We start from the raw sequence: 24,700 nt of genomic DNA, 5'->3' as shown, positions 1-24,700 counted from the left end.
CTCTAGGAAAGCTGCCAGTGCTTTCAGCCACTGAACCATCTCTCCAGCCCAAAAAAGCCTTAAGAAGTTGGTCTCTGCCTGACAGCAGAAGTCAGTAGAGGTCACTGTTCCGGGTGTTACCTTTGCATTAATGCCCTCAGCTGAAGCTGCCTACAGGACAGGAGACAGACATGAGTCAGGAACACATCAGGTCTGTTACTCTACCCGTGAAGGCTTCTGCCGAGTAAAAGATGTGTCTTCATAGCATGAAGTTAGGAATAAATTCATCTTTCTCAGATCTATTTTCCATCTTCTCCAGGACAAAGCTTAGTTCTTCGTCTTTCTTCACAAGTTTGTATGTCAGCTACTTCTTGATCTAAATGAGACCGTTCCTTCTAGTTTAACTAGCTGTGACCCATTTTCTCCATCTGCCATCTTTGTCACTGACTGCCGAGAGATGCTCCGATCGTGTCCTCACTGATTGTTTTGTCACCTCTGGGACCAAGAGTAGTCACAGGAGCCTTGAGAAGGTACTGGGAACTTCTGGCAGTGTGTGAACCGTCTGGTGTAAGGATGGCCAGGGTAACCCCTGGGGTTCGGGAAGGAGGTATCAGATTGGTATAGAGATTCCACTTGGCATACTCAGCATCTGGGGAGGTCTTTGGTGGTCCTGCTTTCAGGGACAAAGGCTATGATGTAGAAATGACAGGATGGAGAACACTGAGAAAGGTCCTTCTCCAAATACTACAGTCATGACCTAAATAAACTCCAAAAATCTGACAGATGTTTTTGCTCATGTGGGTTGGTTCCCTGGAACCACCATCATTACCAAAAAACGAGTCTGGTACAGTTTTAAGGGTTTGTGTAGGGTAATAAGGAAAGTTTCATGTCATGTGTCTATTTGTATGTGGACAGCATCTCTCAGAGCTGGCTCTGGGACAGCACCATACGCTGTCTTCACAGGCAGAACATGAGCACCAAGGGCTTGTCCCCAGGTCTCCAGAAAGCTGCAGAAGCTATCCTAACACAAAGCCAGCACCAAGAAAATACAACTTTAAGGCTGAGTGTATCCATAGAGCCATTTCTAAGGCATAGTGTTTTATAAAGTGTCTTACCAAGCTATTTTTCTCCACAGTTTGATTTTTTAGCTACTCATAGTAAAACATGTGGTGAATTTTACTGAAAGAAATGTATGACCAGATGAATATGAGCTGTTGAAATAGAAAGTCTTAATTTGAGCACTTTGTAGAGAGTTTCAAAGTTGGTTTTACAAATTATCACCAAACTTCATTGTGTTCAGTGCAAATAGGAAAGCATGAATTAGGTATCAAGTAGATTAGTGCTATGTTTTTAAGACATACTGGAGAAAATGCTATAATCATTCTAACAGCTAGTCATTACAGAAGACCTTTTTTTTTTTTTTTTTTTTTTTTTTTTTTTTTGGAGGGTGGGGGGTTTTGAGACAGGGTTTCTCTGTGTAGCCCTGGCTGTCCTGGAACTCACTCTGTAGACCAGGCTGGCCTCCAACTCAGAAATCCGCCTGTCTCTGCCTCCCAAGTGCTGGGATTAAAGGCGTGCGCCACCACGCCCGGCTTTTTTATTTTTTTACTAGATATTTTCTTCATTTACATTTCAATTGCTATCCCAAAAGTCCCCTATACCCTTCCCCCCGCCTTGCTCCCCTACCCACCCACTCCCACTTTCTGGCCCTGGCATTCCCCTGTACTGGGGCATATAAAGTTTGCGTGTCCAATGCGCCTCTCTTTCCAATGATGGCCAAGAAGGCCATCTACAGAAGACTTTTTCTTTTTTTTTTTTTTAAGATTTTATTTATTTATTATATGTAAGTACACTGTAGCTATCTTCAGACACCCCAGAAGAGAGGGTCAGATCTCACTATAGATGGTTGTGAGCCACCATGCAGTTGCTGGGAATTGAACTCAGGACCTCTGGAAGAGCAGTTAGTGCTCTTAACCACTGAGCCATCTCTCCAGCCCACAGAAGACTTTTTCTAAGGCAGGGTCTCACTGTTTAATCTGAGTTTGAATTCACCATCCTTGTGCCTCAGCCTTTCCAGCAGTGAGATCACTTCAGACTAAGCAGTGATGTGAAGACTGGAGGTAGTGTCCACGACACAGAACTGACACGGAAATTGTTTGCTGTGGTTCCTGCTCTCCTGGCTTTCACTCAGCAGTACTGACTTTGGCTCGCCCAGCAGAGAACTGGAACTGTGAGCACATGGTCTCACTCACTTTGCAGGTACTTGTCTCTCACATGCTGAACTGACTGGGGTCCTGGACCTTCTTTCCCAATGACTGCTTCCCATGGCTGCTGAGGAGTGATGACAATAAAAGGCCGAATTGCAGTGTCTCCATCAACAGTTGGCTCTCTGAGCACACGATGACAAAACCTCCTGAAGCGAGTCACTGTCTGACCTCAGTGATGCCAGGGAAGCTTCCTGCCTGAGCTCAGCTTCCGGGGGGGGGGGGGGGCCGGGGGGGCACACAGGAACAGCCTTCCTGTGCTAAGAAAAAGACAAGCTACCCCGATCAAGCACTGTCCATGTACTTTTAGATACACTTAAGGACTGATAGCTAAATTTGGCAACAATTTCCTTGGGGAAAGTTGATGTCATATGCTCAAGAAAGGATGAGGTTTAATCAGTGTCTCTAGTATTAGAACTTGAGGATAGTTAGGCAAAAGCAGTTTTTACAGATCAGGAAAAATTGCTTTGCCGTTTCCTAAGCACTAGCTGTGGGCCTGAAGTAGAGATAGCTTTGTAGTAAAATACAATGTTGTGCTTTTATGATTCAACACATTAGAAAAGCTACCTATGCCTTTTCCAGCTCAGCCTTGCTTCTAAAGCCTTAGAAACATTGGTCAACATTTCCAAAAATAGCATTTGCATCACTCATTATAGTGAGGTCTCTGCCATGTACCCACCTGCCTCCTCCTATAGCAAAAGTATAGGACAAAATCACTAGTTGAAGTATCTGTGCCCAGTCATTGAAAATATGAGGGACAGAAGTCCATCTTTTTGACAGATGATAGGCTGTGTGCTGGGAAAAGCAGTATTTTCTGTGAGCCCATTGTATTACAAACCTCAAACTTTCCTAAGTCTTGGATATTCCTAATATAGACAGTAGTAACGAGGAAAGAGATCAGGATAAAATGAAATCAGCAGTGTATCTTAGTAAGCAGTTGCTAAGATTTGATGAAGATGTAAAACATTTTTCCTAATTACTGATACCTCAGATACCCTTGTTACCAAGAGCTACTCAAAGTGTTGCATGTACTGTTGCATAGATTGTAAGACACGGGTCCACAACTAATTAATATAGAAAGGAGTGTGCTACTTAAAATTAGGTATAAATGAGATCATCCCTATAGATTTAGTGGTCTTCTGTAGAGTTGCTTAATTAAATCAGTAATAAGTTAGTGTTGAATTATTTAAGTGGTTATATTTTGGGATTCCAAAGTTTTTTTTTAAATGTTCTATTCTTAAAATGTTACTGATTAATGTTCTTTTCTTTGAACAGGTGATTCGAAGACTTAAGTTGGATTGAAAACTTCGATGAAGTTACTTAACCTATATTAAACTCAATTAATAAACTTAAAAGTTGATTGTGGTTACTCAGTCTCAAGATTATAGATCTTGTTGCCCAGGCTACTCCTAACTTTCTGGGTTAAAACAATCAGGCTGTAGCTGGGATTACAGGGCTGCACCAGTAAACCAAGAGCCATCTAAGTGGCGTTATAACCTTGATTTATGTACAGCTAATGTTTGCCAAGCACAGCCTCTCTTTGTGAACAATCTTGATTTTCCTAGTGAACATCAAGACTGTGATCTTGACCTTCCTCATTTTTGGGTCCTTATTTGAGACATTTGTTTGGGATTCTAAAATCAACAAACAACTTGCAATTTTCCTTGTTTTTAGATACACATAAGTATGAAAACTTTGAGTTGCTTGTGCCTTTTTGCTGCAGGTTTCACTGCAGGGATCCCTTCCAAGCTCCTACCTTATTTTAGGGGGCACTGTGTTTGTCTTGACAAGTACTTTTTTTTTTTTTAATGAACGCATATATAATGGATTACCATCTCCTGTTGTAAGCTTAAAGAGGCTGTGACAGGCTTTATGGACAAATTACATGCTAAATCAAGCCCTAGGGGGTTTTGTTTATGGATCCCACTTGTGTCCTTGTTGGCTGCAGAGTAAAAGTGTTTTACTAAACTCATGGACATCTTGATAGGATACTTGTCATCTACGAAATACATGTTCAAGAGCCACACAACCAACTTTTACAAATAAATGCACACATATAACCTCCCCCTAAATAAGAAACTCTTAATATCTTTTTTGTAAATTATTTTATTTACATTTCAGCTGTTGCCCCCCCCATCCCACTCCTACCCCCACCCCACCTCCCCCCTTCCCAGAGGCCTCAAGTCTCTAAAGGATTGAGTGCATCTTCTCCCAGAGGCCAGACCAGGCAGTCCTCTGCTGTGTATGTGCTTGGATCAGCCATGGTACTGCTTGGTTGGTGGCTCAGTCTTTGGGAGCTCCCAGGGGTCGGGTTTAGTTGAGAATACTGCTCTTCCTATGGGTTGGTCCTCCCCTTCAGCTTCTTCAATTCTTCCTCTAATCCAACCATAGGGGTCCCCAACTTCAGTCCAATGGTTGGAAGTATCTGCATCTGGCTACTGTCGTTTTAATTACATTTTTGATTTTGTGTTGGGCTGTGGCCATAGCTAACCTGAGCTACAAGACAGACATGCCTATCAGCTGTAGAGCTTGTTGCCCACAGTGAGTCTTTGAAACTTGTCATTCTAAAACAGTGGTTTGTTCATGGGCTGTTGTTGGCCCAGTGCCATCTGTAAAATAGCAGTGGCCACTACAGAGCATTGAGAGAAGTCAGCTGTCTAGTTCAGAGAGGGTCACTCCTACAAGGGTGCAAGGATCATTGTTTCTTGTTCCTTCTCCACTGTTAGGAGATTTTAATTGTACAGTAAGACAAAATCACCAAGCTTGGCTTCCTTTAAGTCTTGCTGGATATGGGAGAACAGATTCTGTCCCCATAAATCGGTTCTAGAGATAACCTCCATAAAAGGAATTCTTAATAATTTCTTTAAATATGTATGTCAGACATTTTTTTTTAAAAAGGCTGGATTTGGTGGTATACACCTTTAATCACAGCATGCAGAGGCAGAAGGAAGGATCTCTGATTTCAAGGCCAGCCTGCTCTACATAATGAGCTCTAGAATAACATAGATGGACCCTGTCTTAAAAAAAATTAAGGCACACTGTCCCAGGTACTGACTGTTCTACCTCCTCACCAAACAGGCATCCTGGGTATACATTTCTGGTGTGCCAGCTCGTATTTGTCCTTAAGACCACAAAAACCACACCCTTACTAACTGTGATTAAGAGAGAAGAATAAAATGCCAACTCTCGAAGCCTGGCGAAGTGCCCATGCTTGTTAGTGGGCCAGGAACACTGTTGTCAGAAATGCGCATCCCTGTTTCACACCTTGCTTACTAAGAGCCATGCTCACAGTAAATTCTCAGCGTCTTCACTCACTCTCACTGACCATGCTTCACACTAGAAGCTACAAAAGCAAATTCCTGGTTTTTCAGAAACCTACAGTTTGTTTTCTAAAAGAAATAGGTACTGTGTTTTAAATTCAAAAGAGCAACACCTACACCTTTCTTGCAATAACTATTTTCAGAATAACTATTCTTCATATGGATTGTCATCAGCAAGAGAGCTAAAAGATACATTTCTCCAAGTTCTCACCAAAATTCATCCATGGGAAACATCTAGGAAAAAGGAAATTTTACTTTAAGTAAATAAAGTCATTTATATTTCTTAGGTCAAGCAATCCACTCGAGTTACAAGTTTAAAAACCAATCCAAGTACAGTTGAACAATAGAAGGGAAGGTCTGGTGAGGAGCTATTTTGATATTTTGGTCTCTGAAGGCGTTTCCCCAGTATCCAGTGTCTTCAGCAACCGGAATAGGCCTGCTGCTTCCCGTATCCTACTGAATTCAATGCAGAAGGCCTGCACTTCTATAAACAAGTCCTGCACGTTAATAATTTTGTTACGGATCAAAGACTGGAGAAACACACACACAAGACGCACCAAACGATTCTGGAAAAGAAAAAAGGAACAAGTTTTAGAAACTTCTTTTCTTGGCAGATGACAATGTTATAAGCATTTACATCACTCACCTGCATATATTTATCCTTAATTTGTTCACAAGTAGAAATGCAATTGGATATGTATAGGTGAATAAATTCAGGAGGTAGGTCAACAGCTGTAGTTAGTCTGTTTCACAAAAGAGAAATCTGAGCTGTTAACTGTGTTTGCTAGTATTAGAAAGTATTGTAATCATGAAGTCAAGACTTCCCTGTGATCATCTGATGATAACTTATATGACCCAATTCTCTAGTTTTAAACCCAAGAGCCACAGGCACTTAAACCTCTGATGCTTCTGTTAAGTGTGCATCACGAATTATACTCTCTAATGATCCATTAAGCAATTAGTATCTATCCCTGAGTGTGCCTGGCAGGATCATTGTCGGTCATAGTCTCCCAGCCTCAAATAACCAGCAGTTGTTGCCATCACTTAAAACTTAGAGAAGTCCTGTCAGTTTAAGCACTATGAGAGGCAGCGTGTCTGACAGAACCACTTATGATCAGACTAACATAGAGCCTTGAAGAAACATGAACCTGGCAAAAAGCCTTGAAAAGTTACTTAGCTGATAGGAAGCAAAAAGGCCTTCCTGAGAACTGAGCAAGATAAACAGGCTTGGAGTCAGCCATTACACAGGAGCAGCAGCTGTGTAATAAAGTTTAGAGTCCTTAAACCCAACAGAGTTCTTCCCAAACGAGTAAGTGAAGTACTAAGAAATGGAGTCAGGTAAGAATTGCACGCTGAGTTCAAGTTCAGCCCAAGAAGCATTTCAACACTGGGCTGGCTACTGCAAACCTTTTTCTGAAAAGGTAAATGAATACATGCTGCCTCTTCTACATCTATGCATCCTTAAACTAAGGCACTGAAGTACCTTAAGAAAGCTACAACTGGGCTGGAGAGATGGCTCAGCCGTTAAAGGCTAGGCTCACAACCAAAAATATAAGAAACCTACCAACCAAATCCCAGCACTCGGGAGGCAGAGGCAGGCAGATTTCTGAGTTTGAGGCCAGCCTGGTCTACAGAGTAAGTTCCAGAACAGCCAGGGCTATACAGAGAAACCCTGTCTCAAAAAACCAAAACAAACAAGAAAGCTATAACAAGCCACCATACCCACTGAGATCTGTGCATCAGCAAGGCTGCTTAATACTTGGAAAAAGCCAGGACTACAAGAGTGCAGTGAGGGGGAATCCATGAACACTCAGATTGCTCCATCCAAAGACAGAACTTAGCCAATGCAAAAACAGAAACTGTGCCAGGCAATGGTGGTGCGCACGCCTTTAATCCCAGCACTTGGGAGGCAGAGGCAGGCGGATTTCTGAGTTCGAGGCCAGCCTGGTCTACAAAGTGAGTTCCAGGACAGTCAGAGCTACACAGAGAAACCCTGTCTCGAAAAACAAAAACAAAAAACCCAGCAACTGCAACTAGTAAAGGAGGTGCCAGCAAGGAGAGGTGAAACAAGCAGCAAGTTTTCCACAAGTAGTCAGGCAGCTCTGCCAATGACAGTCTTACAAAGTAACTGGAAACCCATGCTGCCTTTCCTCGACCAGCCCTTTCTTGTGCACAGAGCTACCAGCCAAACTATCACCAGATGACCAGACATTCCTTAGTTCAAGTCTGAAACAACTGCCAACTTATATATGGATGCTCAAAAAGTTGTAACCTGCTTCACACCCATGATTCCAGCATTCAGAGGATGAGGCAGACAGGCTGCTATGAATTTGAAGCTACTAGGATACTATGAGATCCTATCCAAAAAAAAAAAAAAAAAACCCTCAGGGGGGAAAAAAAAAAACTCAAAAAAAAAAATACCCCATCTACCTCACTACATTTAATTCACAATTTACCTAAACAATATCTGTAAGGAAAATAAAAGACAAAAACTATACGGAACACATCAACAGGGGAACTCATTCTTTCCTTGATGTTCAATGAGCAAAAAAAAAAAAAATCAAGAAAGAACTGGGAAACTGGGTGTGCTGGTCCGCATCTTTGATCCCAGCACTTGAGAGTCAGAGGTAGGTGGATCTCCATGAGTTTGAGGCCAGCCTGGTCTACACAGTGAGTTCTAGGACAGTCAGGGCTACACAGAACAACAAAGCCAGGAGAATACTAGTAATCACGACAGCCTGCCTAGATGACCAGTTCTGAGACCCACATGTGCAAGCTGCCACTACTGGCTGCCAAGGAACATAAAACCTGATTTTGTAAGGGGCAAAAGACAGTGAAGTAAATTCAACAACTGAGGGCTGGTGAGATGGCTCAGTGGGTAAGAGCACCCGACTGCTCTTCCGAAGGTCCGGAGTTCAAATCCCAGCAACCACATGGTGGCTCACAACCATCCGTAACGAGATCTGACTCCCTCTTCTGGGGTGTCTGAAGACAGCTACAGTGTACTTACATATAATCAAAAAATAAATCTTAAAAAAAAAAAATTCAACAACTGAGTTCTTACATATTGAAATCAAATTCATATGCAGTGAACACCAAAGATTAGTCAGGGTAACAGAATCAGACAAGGGGAGAAAAACTACTCCAGCTTTTCAGACTTCTGGATCATATAATCAGGGCCTGTGGACCCGCTCGGTGGAACATGAGAACTTACCGATTTACAACTTCCATTGAATGTAAGGACATGTCCATGTTGACCAGGACAGAGAAATACTCCGTGATCTGGCTTGACTGCATTAGTTTCAGCAGCATTTCTATAGCCACTAAAGGGTTGTTCTCCACTAGATCTGGAAGTTTCGCTGGAGTAAGGCCAATGTGATAAACAAGTTTGGGATCTTTTTCCAACTCACCGAGGAGCTAAAAAAAAACCAAGTTGAGAGGTTCTTGAGTTATGTTAGAGAATTTTCCTGTATACAAATAGAAGTGTTTTATATAAATTACAAAAACTGTCTTTGTTAATTTGTTAAATTTCTTCCCTCAAAGCCAATACTATGTTTTCATTTATTTTCAGATCTGAATTGCAATGGCACAAAAATAAACAACAGTTTAAAAATCCATAGTCATTCTTCCTCTAGACATGATAAGCCTTGGTTTTGTCTAGTAATATACAATATGACAATAGGGTCATTCTTAAAAATCTTAATTATCAACTTCTCCCAAAACACACAACCAAGTTGATTGTGGTGGCACACAAGTAATACAAACACTGAGGCAGGAGTCGCTGGCCTTGGCTATGTAATGAGCTCAAGGCTATCTGAGATATATGGCGAGACCTTGTCTTCATTTTTTCTTAAAAAAAAAAAGCCACACAGAACTCCATAAACTAGAATAATTCAGAACAAGAGCCATGCTCTGTCTTATCCAGAAAGATAACAGAACTACTCTAGAGAGGGACAGAAGAGGAAGTCTTCTGTCTTCCACCTATAGTACTTTACAGCGCCAATCACACCCACGCTTTGCATCTAAGAGATGGGAAAACATTTTTTTTCCTGTGTCCAAATACATACTTTTTCTTTCTTTTAAAAGTTCATTTATTTTGCTGGGCGTGGTGGCGCACGCCTTTAATCCCAGCACTCGAGAGGCAGAGGCAGAGGCAGACGGATTTCTGAGTTCAAGGCCAGCCTGGTCTACAAAGTGAGTTCCAGGACAGCCAGGGCTACACAGAGAAACCCTGTTTCGAAAAACCAAAAGGAAAAAAAAAAAGTTCATTTATTTTGAGGCTAGGTCCCTATGCCCACACTGGCTTCAAGCTCCCTGTCTCATGGAGCCTGGCCTATAACTGCCAAGTCTCAATCTCTCGCCTTCCACGTGCTAGGGTTACAGGCATACACCACACCCATCCCTCCTAACTCTGTGTCTTTATCCACTTGTGGATTCAACACTGGACTGTTTCATGATCATCTAAGAGCAAACAGAAAATACAAACAATTGTTATTACATCATTTAAAATATTGGGGGGAGGCTGGGAAATGGTTCAGTGGTCAGGAGCACCTGCTGCTCTCTAGAGGACCAGGGTTGGTTCCCAGCACCCACATGGAGGCTCACAACATCTGTACTTCCAGTCCAGAGGATCTGATGCCTCTTGTGGCATCTGTGAGTACTGCATGCACATGGTACACAGTTATACATGCAGACAAAACACTCACACACATAAAACAAATCTTTTTAAAAATCCGTTTTTTACATGAAAAACTAGGTTGGAGGTAACAGTATCTTCCTACGAGTTCTAACTTGAAAGTGTGGAAATCTAATAAAATCTACAGCCACCTGGCATCTTTGCTCTTCTTCCTCAGGGAATCCATCTAGTTTTAACCTTGGTTAGCAGGAGAGATAACTGTAGTCTACCAGCAGACACTGTAGCTAAAGTCTAGAGCATTCATTCCCTGAACCTCATTTTTATAAAACATTAATAACTCCATACACCCTTTAGAGCTGCTGTCCAGCCTGATGCAGCAATGCAGACGATGTGGCCGACTGATTCGTACCTGGAACAGTGCTGCCAACTGAACAGTGATGCCAACTCATCCTAGCCTACCTCTCTCCGAGACAAACTCAATAGAGTCTAGTCATCATTAGGCCTCTTGTCTCATCAGAGCAAAACTGTCAAACAAGGAAAGGCCAGAGCACAGCGGCTGGGATTGTGAAGCCCTCTGATGCTACTTCCGCTGGCTCACATCCACAACTGACTGCTCACTTACTGCTTCCTGGGAAGAACACCCTGTGATAGGCACAGAGGGGACACTGTAATACAAACATACATATATACCTGTGTCTGTTGGGGAGACGACAGGGGGCTTTTGAAGGCTTTCGCCATGATCCGCTTGATCTCCACACCAGTGCTGTTCTTCACACACATCGATCTGTCCCACTGGATGGCATGCTCGGGTTCTGTGGGATTTAGCCAGGCCAGTTCATCCTCACAGATGTGGAGAGGGGGTGGTGGGCGGATAAACTCTGGCCGAAAGTGGCCTATAATGAGAGTAACACATGACTGTTGGTGAGCTAACAATTGTACGCACCCTATATGCATTTAATGAAGTACAAGGGTACCTTTAACAAGGACATGTGATAAGACATTCTTCAAACAGTAATGATATAAAAAATCAGAGTTCCACGCTCAAATGATAGCCGAGAACAAATGACCACACACACACACACACACACACACACACACACACACACACACACCATCAGCATGATGCCAATACAAGTCTGTTTTTCAGAAAGAGGAAAGCATGAACATGAACTGAGTTTTAATGCAAGCATATCCACTTAGGCTGAGGATGCAGGTGTCAAATATGTAGATGCAGATGATGATGATGACAAGATAATGATGATGGTTGTTTTCTTAAAATCTCCTTGTGTCCCCGGCTGTCCTGGTATTCACTCTGTAGACCAGGCTACCCTCAAACTCACAGAGATCTTCCTGCCTCTACTTCCCGAGTGTTGGGATTAAAGGTATTTCTCATCGCACTTAACATAAAACTAAAATTTTATGAGGTTTTTTTCCCCCTTATCTTTCTTTTTGTGGCCCCTAGGACCTCAGAATACTAAACAGAGTTCTTGGGGCTATCCCCACAATTCAAGGTTGACGTGTAAGTTATCAATTATCGACACACTAAAGTAAACTAGTCAGTACTTCTGAACTAACATCATACTTCATTTGGTTGCTCCACAGCTGAAAAGCCAGAAAGAAAAGCTAAAGCCTCAACAATCACAACCACACAGCTTGCCCCCAGTGGCTTATTATGTTCTTGTATAAACACTTGCACCCTAACTCCAGTGACCCACAGTGCTATGCCCAAATGACCACTCTCAAGAAAGACAACTTATACTATGTATCTCAGTACTTAACAAGACAGACACCCAGCTGTCTATCCAGCTGTGGGCCCTGCCTGCCTGCCTGCTAAGTCCCACAAAAGCCCAGGAGATGAGAACTTGGTAATTTCCACTGAACTGGGACACAGGAACTCCCACTCCTCTCGGCTGCCTCTAGTGTACAGCAGGGAGTTCTCTCTGTCCTGAGAGCAGATCTTACCCAGTCCCATCACTAGCCTTCCAGAGAGCATTTCCACAGAGGACAGAGGTGGGTTGCTGGATTATGGATCCTACTCTCAGCCCAGGATGACCAGGGCTCTAAGGTCATCCTCTGCTACACAGGAATTTTCTAGGCTACTCTGCACTACATGAGACTATCTCATTAAAACAAACACAGTCATTTTGATAAAACCTGAATTTTTATCTGCAGGCATGTGTGTGTATGGGGGGGTATGAAATAAGCAATAAACATCCTAGTGTATAACTGGCTGGGGTCTGTCTGCTATATTCTAGGCAGCAAGGCAGTTAGTCTGTCATCAGGTACTGTAAGAAAGAAACTTAAAATCCCTAAGTGCTGCTAGAATATAAACCTGAGAACATAAGCAAACTCCCATATACCTACTTTCAATAGGTGGTTTTGGTCCACTGACTAAAGACTCTGTGATCCGAGAGGCAACTGAGCTGTCAAATCCAGAGTTGGAGGAGTCTGGGTCTGGGTCACTGAGGATGCTTGGGAAGCTGGCTTTGCTCTGGGTTGGCAGCTCAGACTGACGCTCTGGAACAGATTCAGACAAGAAGCATTTAAAGCATTTAAACTAGACCTTGTAATCCCAGCACCTGGAAGGTGGAGACAAGAGTCAAGAACCCAAGGCCAGCCTGGGGGGTGGGGGGTTGGGGGGGGGAGAGGCAGGGTGGCACAGAACATTTTAAAATTGATAACATCGTGAACAGATCAGGAGTACAAAGTAAATATCTTTAATTCCTATAAACCAAACAATAATAATATTAAAATAACTCCAAAAGAGAAAATGGAGTGAGGTAGATGGCAGGGAGGGAGGTGCGGGGCAGAGACCAGGCTGGGTGTCAATCAGAAGCACAGAATAAGGAAACAGAAAGGAGAGTGAAGGAGGATGCTGGGGTACAAGGGTGTGATCTGTGATGGGGACTGGAGCCGGCCTGGCCTGGGGCTGCATGCTGTAAGCCGAGTACTCGGGAGCCAGCCAGTAAGAGCTCAGTTAGAGGCCAGCATGGTCTACCCAGCAGATTCCAGGACAGCCAAGGCTACACAAAGAAACCTGGTCTCAAAACAAACAAACAAAAGAGGGGGTGGCAGACAGGGAGACAGGGAAAGGACAGGGCAGGACAGGGCAGGGCAGGACAGGAGAGGATCAAACAAAAACAGCAGAAATGTAAATTTAAAAGAAAAAACTTGTTGATTTTAAACAGGGGATCTCAAGAACCGACAAGAATGTCCCAATCACTGGCCCTCCCTCACCTGCCAGGGCTAACTGAAGGCCGCTAATGTCCACAGATTGTCCCATGTTTCCAACGTCCATCAAGGCAATCTGGCGAGGTGTCTTTTTGAACAGTTCCCTTGGGGGTGCCAGCATGAGCTGGGAGAGGAAAAACTTTTCTGGTGGAGTTATAGGAGGCAGGAACCCTGCAAATAAGAATGCAATGCTGGTTTCTCTCCAATGGGTACTTGTAAAGTTTTAAAATTTAACTTTAAAAGTTAACTGGAAACTTTGCTGCTTGCCACGTGGAGCTATTCTTATGATTTAAATGTAACTGAGTTCCAGTTAATCGAATATTCACACTTAGTATACATAGTAATCCATAAACAAATATATCAATATATCACTTGAGATTCTGTGATCTATGGAAATGTCAATGAAACTTATGGTTTTAATAGCTGTTGAGAACTTTTTGTTATCAAATACTTAGATTCCTACAAACTTTAACATACTTAAAAAAATATATATATGTATATGTGTATATATGTATATGTACATATGTACATGTATGTCAGCCTGTGAGTGGTACAGCTGTCCCAGAGTCCTGGACTAGGCTCATGGTATAGAGGAAGTGACCCTGGGTTCCATCCACAACAACAAATTTAGGGGTGCGTCCTCAGAGGTAATCTATGCCTATGCAGACATTCCACAATACTGCCCAGGACACATGCATCTTTGAATGGTTAATTAGAAACGACTTCATCCTCTCCTCACTCGACATTACAGCTAACCAAGGAGTTGGCTGCAAAGACTTTAGATGTTGTGGTAATGTGGACTTCAACCTGCCCCTTCCTCAGGTTCTTAATACCGACTTCTTTACTCGGAGGCTTAAAAAAAGGGGTAAACTCAGTGCCATTGGCTGTAACTTCGCATACCTCAGGACCTTACAATCAAGAATGAACCGTATCTGGCATACTAAAATATGTCCAGCCCGTTGGTGGGCTTGTACGATGCGTTGGCTTTTTCGATTGGGAGGGATCATCTGGAGTGCAGTGAATTTGAAAACAAAAACAAAAAACAAAGCTTGCAACTTCTCACTACCCCTCCCCTATTTTAGGGAAAGAAAGTAATGGAAACGGAGGGAGGGAGGGTCGATCCCCTCCAAGGAGGCTGAATGTCCCTAGCTGACGACCCCCCACCCCCAGAACAGCTGGCTGCGGGACGTACCTGAGAGCGGGGGCCGGTCGGGCTCCTGGCCGCCGCGGGCGGGCGGCGCCGGGTTGAGCAGGTGCGCGAAGCTGGCCGCGAACGGGTTTGCGGCGAGCGGCTCGGTGCGGTACATCTCCCAGAGCAGGTAGAGCGCCGTGAGGCGCTGCGCCGCGCTAGGCAGCAGGTCCGGCTGCTGCAGCAGCATCACCAGCACCGAGCCCAGGCGGAAGTGGTCGGCCTTGCTGAAGTAGTGGTGGAAGGCGGTGGACAGGCCCTCGAAGGTGCTGCCGCCGCCCGCCTCCTCCGAGATGATGCTCAGCAGGCTCGAGAGCTCCTTCGGGGTCAGGCTCATCCTGCCCGCGGGGCCTCCAATCCCTGGCCCGGGGCCGCCTGCTCCGCCTCGGCCTCCGCTCGAGCCCGCCGGGCCGCTCCGGAACGCCGCTGCCTCCCGCGCCCCTCTGGGATCCGCTGAGGAGAGAAGCCGGCCAGACGCCGCGCTCGCCCCGCCGCCGGGCATCAACCTCGCCCGCCTACCCCGCTTCCCGGCCGAGAGGCCCAAGGCGCCGGCTCGCTGCGTCCTCCCGCGGCCGTAAAGCGCACCCTTCCGCGACAGCGTCGCAAACAAAAACAGCGCGTAAGTCAGACGAGCGGAACGGAGACACAAGGCGGACAGACCGACGACGCAGGCCGAGCGGAGGTTCCGGAGACGCGGGTGGGCGGGACGCCGTGTCCGGAAGGGGCGGGGCGCCGTGGAGGGCGGGACCGCGTGGTCTCAGAGCTGTCCGACTGGTCCTTCCCTGCCTGAGTGATGTAGAGACCGCCGTTAATTGCCCTTAAAGCCCTCGGAAGCGATCCTTGGGTGAGCGACTGTCATCAGCATCACCTGCTAGCTACCCTGTGCTAAAGAGTGGCAGCAGCTGAAGAGTTTTCTATTTACCGCTGAAATTCTCAGCGGTAAATAGAGAATTTACCCGGTGATGGGTATGGCGCATATTTTAAGGGTCTCTTTAGTATTACTGTTAAACCTGTGGAGGGGTTCTGCCAATGAACATTGCAATCAGCAGAAAATATAGCTTACCAAACGGGGCAAATGATTCAAATTACCTCTACTACTATTACTACTACTATTATTATTATTATTAATTAGTCAACTATGTTCTCTTTGAGCCCTTTTACATTGTATGTTCTGTGATACTAGTTATACTAAAACCCACTCATGCTAGTTATTGTCATAGCTTATTGTTAGTTGATAACTTAAATGTTAGTACAGTATGGGTGTTTCAAGATGTTTTAAGGTATTTGAGCACAGCGCGCGTTACCCGCCAATAGAGCTGATTTCCACTAAGATTAATACCAAGAGCGTCTTCCCTGTTTCCACTGGGCTTGTTTCTAGGGTTTCTCTGCCATTACCACAAACTGAGTTCATTTTCACTGTAGAACCCACTTCCTCTCCCTTCCTGAGGCTGAACGTCTGGAATGGGTTATATCAGTTCTGCCATTCACCTTTGAAGCATCAAGGGGAGAATTCTTCCTAGTCTTGTTCTAGCTTCCGGTGTTATCCAAAGACCGTGGCTTATAGCAGCACGTTTCCTTAATTGTTATTAAGTTTCCAACCGGGACTCCCTGCTGAGATGCATATTAACATATCAAAGCTGACCCTGCAGCCTGGGTTTTTCCCAGCATCCCTCAGTTCCTACCTGACAGGCTATGGCTGGCACACCCCTCTCTCTCTACCCTGAACTCTGCAGCCTAGAGGGTGGGCTACCCTTCCACTACAGGATCTTCCCTATAGAACCCAGACTTTTTTTTTTTAAAGATTTATTTATTTTTATGTATATGAGTACACTGTCGCTGTCTTCAGACACACCAGAAGAGGGCATCAGATCTCATTACAGATGGTTGTGAGCCACCATGTGGTCACTGGGAATTGAACTCGGGACCTCTGGAAGAGCAGTCAGTGCTCTTAACCACTGAACCATCTTTCCAGCCCTAAACCTAGACTCCCAGTTCCTTTTATACCTTTGGACTCCTGACATGGTCCCCCCTTCTCCCCACATGGTCCAGCTCAGTCTAGTCATGTCCACTCTGGATGCCCCTGCCTTTACCCACACTCTGTGATGTATTTATAAAAAGATAAAGACAGGGGAAATATGTTCTATGGGACCAGCCACACATGGGATAGTATAGAATAGAGCTTATTCAGGGCATGGGGAGAGGAGTCAAGAGGGTAGCAGAGGCAGAGAAAGGGGGAGAGGAGAGAGGAGAGGAGAGGAGGGGGAGAGGAGGGGAGGAGAGGGAAGGAGGAGGAGGAAAAGAGGCAAGCCATGAGCACATGGAGAAAGAGGGGGAAAAGAAATGGGGAGAGAAACCGGGCGGTGGTGGCCCACGCCTTTAATCCCAGCACTTGGGAGGCAGAGGCAGGTGGATTTCTGAGTTTGAGGCCAGTCTGGTCTACAAAGTGAGTTCCAGGACAGCCAGGGCTACACAGAGAAACCCTGTCTCGAAAAACCAAAAAAAAAAAGAAAAGAAAAGAAAAGAAACGGGGAGAGAGCAGGAGCAAAAAGCAGGAAAGCAAGAGCAAGAGGGCAAAAGAGTGAGGAGGGGCAAGCAGCCCCTTTTATCTCCCCCTCCATGCTGAGGAGCAGTCACATCCTTTCCTTATTTCTTTTCTTCATTCAGTCGCATCTCCTCTAAGTTTCTCTGTGGACCCCTGCTACAGAAGGCTGTGCTCTGGGCAGCACATGGTTGTTGCTGGGATTACCCACACGAGACCCTCAGAAGATGGGACCCACTAACATTCACTGTGGAAGGAAAGTGGGCTTGTGAAGTGCTACACTCGACACACAAGGCCCTGCTCCTCCCAGGATGAAGAGCATTTACTGGTTGGTGGGTTAGAGACTGAAGTGGTGCCAATGCCGTAAGTTGTCTATACTCCTGTGGGTAACCCCACCTCATGCTCCTGTAAGTTGTCTATACTCCTGTGGGTAACCCCGCCTCATGGTCCCGTAAGTTGTCTATACTCCTGTGGGTAACCCCTCCTCAGGCTCCCGTAAGTTGTCTATACTCCTGTAAGTAGCCACCCAACTGAACTCATTGATTCACCGAGGTAAGTAAACGTGAGGTCTAATTTTGGTGCCCTGCCAGGGGTGAATAGATAATTGTTTATATCATCCCAGGAAAGACGGGGACATAAGGGGAACCAAAGATAAGCCGGGCACTGTGGCACTCACCTTTGATCTAAGCACTTGGAAGGCAGAGGCAGGCAAGATCCCTGAGTTCCAGGCCAGCCAGGACTAAACGCTATCTTGAAATACACCAAAACTAACAAACAAACAAATAACCCAAGGATGCATCTGAGAGGAGCCTTTGCATTGTCTCCCCTGAGTGCGATGAGACCTGCGACTGAGCTGAGCCAACTGAGCTCCTTCTGAGGAGGAGCAGAGGCAGAGGCATCTGGAAGAGTCCAGAGTGAACTTGACCCTGAGCTGGGCCAGGGAGAAGGGGAGGGGGGGAGGGGAGAGGGGAGAACCAGGAGACCAGAAGATCAAGAGGCCAAAACGACTGGATTACATTGGGAAGAGCTACTGGGGAAGGGAAGCCCAGCCCAGTTCCTGGGTTGGAGAAGATTAGGGTTAGGCATAGGGTAGAACAGGCATAGGGTACGCAGGCCAGATCATATGGCAGGTAGGGACTGCGGGGTGCTGGGAGACCCTGGCAGCCAGTGTCAGCTTTGAGATGTTAATAGGAACCCCATCAATCACCAATCAAAAATACGCACACCCCCCCCCCATACACAGACGTGCCTACAGGTCTGTCTGATGGAAGTGGTTCCTCAGTGGAGGTTTGAAAGAACTTCTAGTTTCTTTGGAAAGTCAGTTATGTCAAATGATGTTTTGCTGGGACACACAGGTTTCAGAAAGATGTCTTGCAGACACGTGAAAGAATAGTTTGTGTCAAATTGTCAAAGAGTTAAGCAGCACAAGTGAGCCCTAGCAAATAACTTCCAAAGTCAGTGTACAAGTTCACCCCTCCCCCAGCAGTGCATGAGAATACCCCCACCCCATCCCACCCCTGCCCATCCCATCCCACCTCCACCCACAGACTTGACTTTGTAGCCATCTCTGCTGGTGGGCAGTAAGATCCAGGAGGCTTTTAATTTTTACTTCCCACCCAGGCATGGTAGCTCACGCCTTTGGCCTCAGTACTTGGGAGGCAGGGACAGGTGGACTGACCGGGTGAGTTCGAGGCCAGCCTGGTGTACATGAGTAGCTCCAGGAGGGTCATAGTTGATGTGTTTATAAAAAGATAAAGAGAGAAGGAACATGTTCTTTTTTTGGTTTTTGGTTTGGTTTGGTTTGGTTTGGTTTTGGTTTTTCAAGACAGGGTTTCTCTGTATAGCCCTGGCTGTCCTGGAACCCACTTTGTAGACCAGGCTGGCCTCGAACTCAGAAATCTGCCTGCCTCTGCCTCCCAAGTGCTGGGATTAAAGGTGTGTGCCACCACGACTGGCTCATTTACATTTCAAATGCTATCCCAAAAGTCCCCAATACCCTCCCCCTGCCTGGCTCCCCTACCCACTCACTCCCAGTTCTTGGCCCTGGCATTCCCCTGTACTGGGGCATATAAAGTTTGTTAAACCAAGGGGCCTCTCTTTCCACTGATGGCCGACTAGGCCATCTTCTGCTACATATGCAGCTAGAGACACGAGCTCTGGGGGTACTGGTTAATTCATATTGTTGTTCCACCTATAGGGTTGCAGACCCCTTTAGCTCTTAGGTACTTTCTCTAGCTCCTACATTAGGGGCCCTGTGTTCTGTCCTATAGATGACTGTGAGCATCCACTGAGAAGGAATATGTTCTATGGAGGTGTGATCAGGTATGGGGAAAGGGGGAGCCTCTGCAGGCCAATGCTGAGGTATCCCTTCCCCCTGAGGGACCAGCCACACAACAGTATTGTATAGAATAGAAGAATAGAGTTTATTAAGGAGTTAAGACGGTAGTAGAGGCAGAGAAGTAGAGGAGTAGAGGCCGGCCATGAGCACGTAGAGAGAAGGGGGAAGGGGCACAGGGACAATGGGAGCAAGAAGGCAAGAGACCAAGAAAGGAATGAGAAAGGGACGAGGGGGCAAGCAGCCCCTTTTATAATGGGTCAAGCCTACCTGACTATTGCCAGGTAACTGTGGGGCAGAGTTTAGACAGAATGCTAACAATAGTTATGTAACAGTCCCTGTCTCTCTTTTTTTTTTTTTTTTTTTTTTTTTTGGTTTTTCAAGACAGGGTTTCTCTGTATAGCCATGGCTGTCCTGGAACTCACTTTGTAGACCAGGCTGGCCTCGAACTCAGAAATCCGCCTGCCTCTGCCTCCGGAGTGCTGAGATTAAAGGCGTGTGCCACCACGCCCAGCAACAGTCCCGGTCTTAAACAATGTTTGTTTGTTTTTTTTTTACTTCCCTCCTGTTTTAGGGTTTTTCTTGCTGTGAAGAGACATCATGACCAAGGCAACTCTTATAAAGGACAACATTTCATTGGGGCTGGCTTCCAGTTCAGAGGTTCAGTCCATTATCATCGTGGAGGGAAGCATGGTGGCCTGCAGGCAGACATGGTGCTGGAGGAGCCAGAGTTCTATATCTTGATTCACAAGCAGCAGGAGACTGGGTTCTACACTGGTCAGACTTGAGCTCATAAGGCCTCAAATCCCGCCTCCACAGTGACCTTTCCTCCAGCAAGGCCACACCTCCTAATAGTGCCACTTCCTGGGCCAAGCATTCAAACACTGAGTCTTGGGGGGGGGGGCAACCTATTTAAACCTCCATACCTGATGACTACTTAAAGGAGCCTTTATTTATGGGCATGTGCTAATCTTCTCTTAGGGTTCTCATCACAGCTCATCATAGCCTTCTGCCTTTTTACAGTTGTCTTCTTTCTTATTGACTCGTATGAGTTTTAAAGCTTCAGGCATGACTCCTCTGTAAGATTTATGTATTGCTAGCGTCCTCTCCCAGTATGTCCTCTTTTTACTCCGCCAATGGCTTCCGATAGTTGTATTCCTGACTCCCCGTGGCCAAATCTGATACACCAACAGAGACAGATGATCGCAACATGCTGCTAAAATCAGCCACTTCAAAGGGGCCCAGAGGCTGCCTCGGTTCTGAGGTAGCTCACAGCAGTGGTACCTATGTCTGGGTGCTGGTTTTTTCAGCATCAGTGGCTCTGAGGGCAAGGAGGCTGGGCGTGCTGATGGGCTTATCCATCTTACTGATAACCTTCGATCCCAGGTCTCCACTGCAGTGCCTTGCCATGGTGACCAACCAAGTCACCAACCCTAACTCCTTGTTTCTGATTGCAACTGGTATTTTGTGGTTCTTCTTATTTTATTTGCTGTGCACGTGGTGTTTTGCCTTTATGCCGGCTGGATACCATACACATGCAGTACCAATAGAGACCAGAAGAAGGCACCAAATGCCCTAGAATTAGACAGTTGTATGCCTCCATGCCGGTGCCAAAAATGGGTTGTGTTTTAAAAGTGGATGGCAGTGTTTGGGAACTTCTCGAATCTTTAGGGGGTGGAGCCTAGCTAGAAGAAGCAAGCCAGTAGTGCTAAGAATATTTATTGACTCTTTCCTGTCTGCTCTTCTGCCTCCTGCCCACCATGTTGCAAAGGGCTCTGCTCTACCATGCCCTCCTTTGCCTGATGGAATGGCATGTGTGAAACCATGAGCCTTGTTCCCTGAAGCTGTTCTCCCGAGTGCTGTGATCATATCTCTGCAAAGGTCACTGGAGTGCTGAGTAGTGGGTTTTTTTTAATTAATTTAAATATTCTTATCAATTAATTAATTTTATGTGTATGGATATTCTGTCCGCATGTATGTCTCTTGCGCACATCCGACTCGCCAGCAAGAACGAAGCTGCAACAGGATCCTTCTGCACGAGAGACGAAGAGACCCCAAGCCCAGAACTGGTGCTGCTTATATAGGCCTAGGAGAGGCGTGTCTTATACCTGGATTGGTTGTGCATTCTACCTCATTTGCATGTTCCTCATCTGATTGGTTATTCTCAGTACCTCACAAAACCTCATTAACATACCTCATTTACATGTCTCACATCTGATTGGTTAACTCTCTTAGTACTTTGCAGAGCCTCATTATCATGCCCGGGCCAGGCAGTGTTTTGGCGAAAAAACTTTACTGCATAAGTACGCATTGGTTGTTTGCCCAAACTTATGCGTGGTGGCCAGCAGTAGCCTGCACCACCCTGCAACCGCACATGTGGCTTCCCACATATGTCTGTGTGCTAAAGTGGGTATCTGCTACCTGATGAGAGCAGAAGCAGATGTCGGGTCTATGTGAGAGGGGAGAACTGGTTCTCAAAACATTTCTTCTGACACGCCATAGCATCCATGTGCCCACAGCTATGCACACACACAAATAAAAAATAAAACTTAAAGAAATAGATCCCCACCCTACACACACCACATGGCTAAATATATAAATACCATGGCAATGCTATATTCAAGAAGAATAGCTGTTAGTGTTTGCCCAGGAGTGGTCCTGGTTTGTTCAGGAAAGTTTTGGTCTCTTCTGTTTTTGTAGTTTGAGTCTGGCAGTGTTCCTCTCTTTGCGTTGCATGGAACAGTCAGGGAAGCATGAGTATTAGCTGGCCACCTGATCTAAGTGAGAGCCAGAGCCATCTAATCCAAGAGAGGGCTCATCTAAGAAGCTGGAATTCAGTCCCAAGCAAAGGCCACCCTCTCATCCTCCCATGCATTGATCCACACAGCAAGTATGGCAACCAGAGGGAACAAGGAACTTTCATCTCAATGGATCTCGTTGTAAGGGAGAAATGGGATTCCGGTGTTGATAACTCAGAACAGCACACGGAGCACAGTCAGATCCTCTCCACAGTCACGTGTTGCTGCCAACATAGTGTGTGTGTGTGTGGGGGGGGGGGGGGAGTTTTGTTGCTCTCAGTGCATTACTGCCTCCAGCAAATGGTCTTAGACCTTATTACTGCATTACACACACACACACACACAGACATAGATACACACCACACAGATACAAAGACACACACACAGAGACATACACACAGGCACATACACCCTCCACACATAGACACACACACACACATAGCCTCCACACAGACAGACAGACAGACATAACATAGCACACACACAGAGTCAGAGACATCAAAGATTCTCAGAAAGCAAGCAGGAAATAACACAGTGTGTCACCCAGGGCATAGTGAGACTGGGTACATTGTTCTTAGAGGTCAGTTAATTCTGGACAAGCTGGATCCAGTATGGAATCTGAATGACTGCGTTGTTTTAAATGATCTCAGAGCACATTGCCTGTAACTTGGTTACAGGGTAGGTGAAAAGTCTGATGTGTAATGGCCATATCTTCTCTCAGACAAACCATTCCCACCAATATACAGAAAAACGTTGACACTTTATTTATTTATTTAGATTTTGTTTGTACGTTTTATTTTTTGAGACAGGTTCTCAGAGTCTTTCCGACTGGCCTGGAACTCTATGTAGACCAGGCTATCCTCCAGTTCACAGAGACCCACCTGCCTCTGCCTCTCTGCCTCTGTCTCTGCCTCTACCAACTGCTGGGAGACCACACCCAGCCGAGAGCCAGATGACAGACTAAATGCTCAAGTACATCTTTTCCTCTAAAGACAACCTTCACGTTACTTCTTCTTTTCATGGTGTTCTTTAACTTTGTTCACATTCAGACAAAGTTCTATCTACATTAGAATAACAACAATTCCCAACCCACTTTGTGCCTGAATGGCTGATTTCAAGTCCCCATTCACAGATCAGATCGAACTTTGTTAAAGCTGGATTTTTTTTTTTTTTTAGTTTGACTGATTGTTCTTTTTTCAAAATCCCTACTTCTTTGTGGTGAATTCTCCATTTACATCCACAGTGTCTTTCTGACTTCCTTTAACTCCTCGCCTCTATTCTGTGAGCTTTCATTGGTCTTTTGATGTTAGTTTGTTTTTTGAGTGGGTACATGCATGCATAATTCATGTATGCCAGGAGACTGAGGACACCCTGCAGGGCTCACTTCACTCCTTCTAATACGTGGGCCCAGGGTTTGAACTCAGGTCTTTGGGTTTTGGCTGGAAGCCCCTTTACTAGATGAGCCATTGGAGGTTTTTGTAATAATTCTCTAGAATCCTTATCGGGCAGGTGGGCACTCTGTTTTTTCCTTATCTTACAAGAAAGTAATTGAAATTGTTGTGTCTCTTATGTGTGTGTGTACATTTATTGTGTTCCTACCTTGAGATTTGTGTGTCTGGTGGGCTGAGATTTCTACTGTTTTTTTGCGGATGGCTTTCTTTTGAAGGTGTGACTTTGGGTATCAGCTTGTTACACAATGTTGGTGTTATATAACCGGAGTGGTTATTATAGTATCATTTCCCGGTAGCTTTGTGATTAGTGGCATTGCAAACTGCAATGAATCTGGGAAAGCCCCCTGCCTTTGTGACCAATGCAACTGTCAGGATAGACTAGCTAGCTGTCCAGGCAGCTATGGCATAAACAGGAAAGTGTACCAGGGTAATCCTCAGAGACTATTTTTTTTACAATACAAACTGCCCCTACTCGGGTAAGAGCTTCCTAGTCCCAAGCAGCATGGGACTAAGAAGCTGTGTCAGGAGCCACAGCGCTCCCTTGTGGGTGATCTCATACCTACCGCTAAAAGCACTGTGTGCTCAGACAAGGTACACCATGCTCCTTGACTGGCAGCCAGAATCATAGTGTTCCTATGTATTGCTTTGGTGGGAGAAGTAAGACGTTAGCATCCCCACAGCTTAGACCTCCTTTGGCTGTGCACTGTCAGGGCAGCCGAGGTGCTTGTGCATTCATTATGATGGGTGGGAGCTGTATGGGTGGCTGCCATCAGTCCTGGTACAGTGTGAGACACATTCAGCTTGTCTGCACCCTGATCTCAGAGGACAACCTCCCTGGTCTTGTAGTTCTTCAGGGTGACACCTTCCATGTCCCTCCATGGTTGCAACAACTGTAGCCTGCAGTGCAGAACACCAGTGAGTTTATCAGAATAACTTTGCTGGACAAGTTGGGTTCTCA

The 24,700-nt window shown here is 45.5% G+C and overlaps 1 protein-coding gene, 1 long non-coding RNA gene and 1 other non-coding gene across 3 annotated transcripts; 2 read left to right on the top strand and 1 right to left on the bottom strand.

Annotated features, from left to right (window-relative positions):
* Positions 1-2,309: 2,309 nt before the first annotated feature.
* LOC115032524 (small nucleolar RNA SNORD89) lies at positions 2,310-2,420 on the top strand. Its single transcript, XR_003838180.1, has one exon. It is a non-coding gene; the product is annotated as a small nucleolar RNA SNORD89 (small nucleolar RNA).
* A 3,378-nt stretch (positions 2,421-5,798) lies between these two features.
* Cnot11 (CCR4-NOT transcription complex subunit 11) lies at positions 5,799-15,294 on the bottom strand. Its single transcript, XM_021159339.3, has 7 exons — positions 14,623-15,294; positions 13,437-13,601; positions 12,564-12,716; positions 10,890-11,092; positions 8,778-8,980; positions 6,210-6,306; positions 5,799-6,129 (listed from the first exon to the last, which is right to left on the bottom strand). Exons 1-7 carry the CDS (start codon positions 15,119-15,121, stop codon positions 5,932-5,934), a joined length of 1,518 nt encoding a protein of 505 aa, XP_021014998.1. The 5' UTR covers positions 15,122-15,294; the 3' UTR covers positions 5,799-5,931.
* Positions 15,295-15,353: 59 nt separating this feature from the next.
* On the top strand, positions 15,354-21,401 carry LOC147006026 (uncharacterized). The gene is made up of 3 exons (XR_015046920.1): positions 15,354-15,463; positions 17,284-17,521; positions 20,068-21,401. It is a non-coding gene; the product is annotated as an uncharacterized LOC147006026 (long non-coding RNA).
* The last annotated feature ends 3,299 nt before the right edge of the window (positions 21,402-24,700 follow it).

Source organism: Mus caroli, unplaced genomic scaffold (genome assembly GCF_978045245.1).
Source record: "Mus caroli unplaced genomic scaffold, Mus_caroli_1 scaffold_1, whole genome shotgun sequence".
Taxonomy (NCBI): Eukaryota; Metazoa; Chordata; class Mammalia; order Rodentia; family Muridae; genus Mus; species Mus caroli.
The sequence above is the reverse complement of the archived record's forward strand: the minus strand, read 5'-3'. Positions and strand labels throughout refer to the sequence as shown.